Source organism: Triticum urartu, chromosome 3, assembly GCF_003073215.2.
Source record: "Triticum urartu cultivar G1812 chromosome 3, Tu2.1, whole genome shotgun sequence".
NCBI lineage: Eukaryota > Viridiplantae > Streptophyta > Magnoliopsida > Poales > Poaceae > Triticum > Triticum urartu.
Genome location: NC_053024.1, coordinates 90,066,020 through 90,069,344, shown reverse-complemented (window position 1 = coordinate 90,069,344; position 3,325 = coordinate 90,066,020). Strand labels below are relative to the sequence as shown.

The 3,325-nt window shown below is 50.7% G+C and overlaps 1 protein-coding gene across 1 annotated transcript; it reads right to left on the bottom strand.

Moving 5' to 3' along the window:
- Positions 1-2,164: 2,164 nt before the first annotated feature.
- LOC125546693 lies at positions 2,165-2,626 on the bottom strand. The gene has a single exon (XM_048710858.1). It carries the CDS (start codon positions 2,624-2,626, stop codon positions 2,165-2,167), a length of 462 nt encoding a protein of 153 aa, XP_048566815.1.
- Positions 2,627-3,325: the final 699 nt, after the last annotated feature.

Here is a 3,325-nt window from a genome sequence, read left to right as displayed (position 1 = left end):
TTAACAATCAACAAAGTCATTTTGGAACAAGTGCCGTCACGTTACAATCGAAAACACAAGTATTGTTGAAATCATGGGCGTTCTACTTAATAGTTCCATTTACGTGCCCCCACGCATCCCCATTTTTTATTAGCTAGGAGGCGTCATGCAGGGTAGCTATTTGAGTAGTACGAGAGGCGTGCGATCAGACCCCTACGCGTGCTTATCGGGAGGAGAGCCCTTTGACCTCCATCTGCCGTCCACCTCTCTCCCAAGGTCTCCATTAATGGCGCCCGAGCCTCTGTTTAATGGCGTGGCTATGTCTCACTCGACTGAGATTTAAGAGAGAAAAAAGAAAATCTGAAAGCACGGATCTTGATGTAAGATCCGATGGACCTATATAGCATCTACTGAGACTTATAGCAAGACTGATGAATATATAAGGACGATTAATTTTTTTGATAAAAGAAGGGCTTGTCCCTTCCGATTTTCATTACTGAAAACCACACAATTCACAAGAAGTTCAGCACAACTCTAGCCTAACACAAAGGACTAAAAGCTACCAGATTGAAATCGCAACATCCCAAGAGGCCAAAAAAGGCCAAACATCCGCGCTAGAACCCAACATTACAACCGACGACACAATCCACATCCTAAACCGATTATTACATCAAAAGAAACCAGGAAACTGAAGGAAGCCCAGCAGCAACTAGAAGAACAGCAACGCCAAGGTCGCCACAGCAAGAGTTTTCTTCATCCCAGCCTCGCAACATTGATCTTCCACAGAAAGATAAGGACGATTAATTGTCTTACATAATTAGAAAGGTAATTAAAAAAGCCACATGCGGCTACGCCCGAAATACACAAGGGCAAAAGAAGAAGGAACACAAGGATCTGGCTCGCTGATCTCTACTTTCTTGATGCATTGCTGCAGGCCGCGGGAACTAGTCTCCGTGGCGAGCGGCGATGAGCTCTTTCGTGTCCTCAAGATGCTGCTTGAGAACATCCATGGATTCCTCCACCAGCCTTTGGCACTCGTTGCGGAGCATGTCATTCTCGTCCATAAGTTTCTTGACGATGACGGCGGTCCTCTTCAACAAGGCACTGGTCTCCTCCTGCTGGTCTGCACTTCGGACGATCTTCTCCCTCAGCAGGTCGCGCTCGGCCCAGAGCCTCTCATTGCCCTCCCTTAGTGCGCCGATAGCCTGTTGAAACGAGGCTTTCATGTCGTCCTGCAACCTCGCAAAACGGGAGATCTGATCCATCTGGCCATGGACAATCGCATGCATGCGCCTGTAATAGTCGCCGCCTGCACGCGAGAAATTTTCCCAGGCCGCCGCGGCGCGGTGGGACATCTCTGCCGCATTCGTGGCGCGGCGGGACATCTCTGCTGCTTCTGCGGCGTGGCCGGACCAGTCTGCTGCATCGACGGCGCGGCGGGACCTCCGTGCTGCTTCAGCGGCGCGGCGGGACCTCTGTGCTGCTACTTCCGCGCGGCGGGACATGTCGGCTGCTCTCGTAGTGAGGTGGGACATCTCTCGTGCTTCCGCTTCCATGCTCGCCTCTCCCTGGTGGCAATCTCTCGACCCAGAACTCACGCTGGCCATGGCAGACGCAAGGGAAGGATGCTGAATGGCTTGTTTGTTTTTGTGGATGAGGAGTTGAGGAGGAATGCGCAGTCATCTTGGCATACTAGTATTTATAACCGAGTACTAATACGCTCCTAAGTGGGAAACCGTTTAGGTTGTGATCAGTGTGAACAGGTTTGCAATTCAATATAGCGTGGAGTAATTTGGAATGTGACGAGACGCAAGCTCAAAATTTATTGACGGTTCAAGTTTCGAAGTGCGGCACTATTCCCGGATGGAGTACTTCTTTTTCTACTCTCTCCTTTCCGGTTTTATAGGGCTTATCTCAAAATTTTAGTTTTTCCATTTTATAAGTCTCAATTTGGTTGTTCCCCAACACATGTTCAGATTCCAAGGTGCATTAAATCATTTCATGCAAGTATTAAGAGAAAGTTGACCAATGCATGTACTTTATGCATGCATGCATTGCAATTAATGCATTGATAAACATAATTTTTTATCGCCGCTAAAACCCACCATTTCTTAAGCTAAAGTAGATCAAGGTAATCCCTATATTAGCATATTACTAAGATAAACAGAAGGCACTGTAGAAACATTTAGGACGTGAGCTTGTCAATATGAATGTGGAGGGACACAAGCTTAGCCCCGGCCAGCAGCTTGGGCGGAACTGTCAAGAAGGTCAGCTCCTGCACATCGACGTCGCCAGGATCCTTGCTGCTTGTCACCTCCATTTCCACCTTGACGGCGTCGGTCGTGCCTTTGGGCTCCCCCGGTGGGCCGTTCGCCCACAGCTTGGCCACGTAGTGCGGTAGTGGGGACGCCCCCGCTCTGATGCAGACGACCGACACGACGATAGGCGCACCTATGTCGAGCACGCCGCCGACCAAGAAAAACGCGCGGCGGTCCTCCTCCGCGAACAGCAAGAGCCGTGGCTCTGACAGTGGCACTTGAAGCTGGATCACCTTGCCGTACTGGATCCTGTGCACGGGCATGGGATGCGCGGTGCTGATGTGGTGGTAGAGCGCCGGCGGCAGGCCTTCGTAGCCGCAGACAGGCATGGGGCATTTGCAGGGCACGAGCGGACACATGCTCTGGTGATCGGCGAGCTTGTGGTAAGTGACGTATCGGTGATCTCGCCCTCCTCGTGCACAACCATCTCTCGACTTGGGCCGGGGTATTACAAAGCTTTACCGTCACATATTTTATACTACTTCAAGGTGCATTAAATCAACACATGCAAGTATCAAAAGGAGAGTCACGGCATGCATGCATGCGTTGTAATTAATGCATCGGTAAACGCAAATTATTGAAATATATCGAGTGCAGTGCTTTGATGTGTCGCGTCAACTCGTACATCAACGAGAAGTTTGATTATCCTCTCCCTCCCCGACTTAAGTGCACCCGTCTTTGGCTGTATGACAGGTTGGCCACACACCTGTCGGGCCCACCTGTCATACACGCAAAGGCAGGAGCGTCCCTCCCTCGCCAATGAGCGTGGTGGTTGGCAAGACTAGGAGAAGCTTTCGCTACACGCTCTCCCTCCAGCACGCGGTGGACATGCAACAGTTCAATCGGTGTCAGATGGCCAGAAGCGTACTGTAGTACTCCTCCAGTGCAGTAGTACTCCATCATTGTTCGACTTCCCGAAGAGGCGAAGAGCCAAGCGCAGCCCGGACGCTCGTGTATATACCGCATCATTCTTTGCTCCTTCTTACTACTCCGACATGTGGGAGAGCCAGCATCCGGGTCGATGTGTC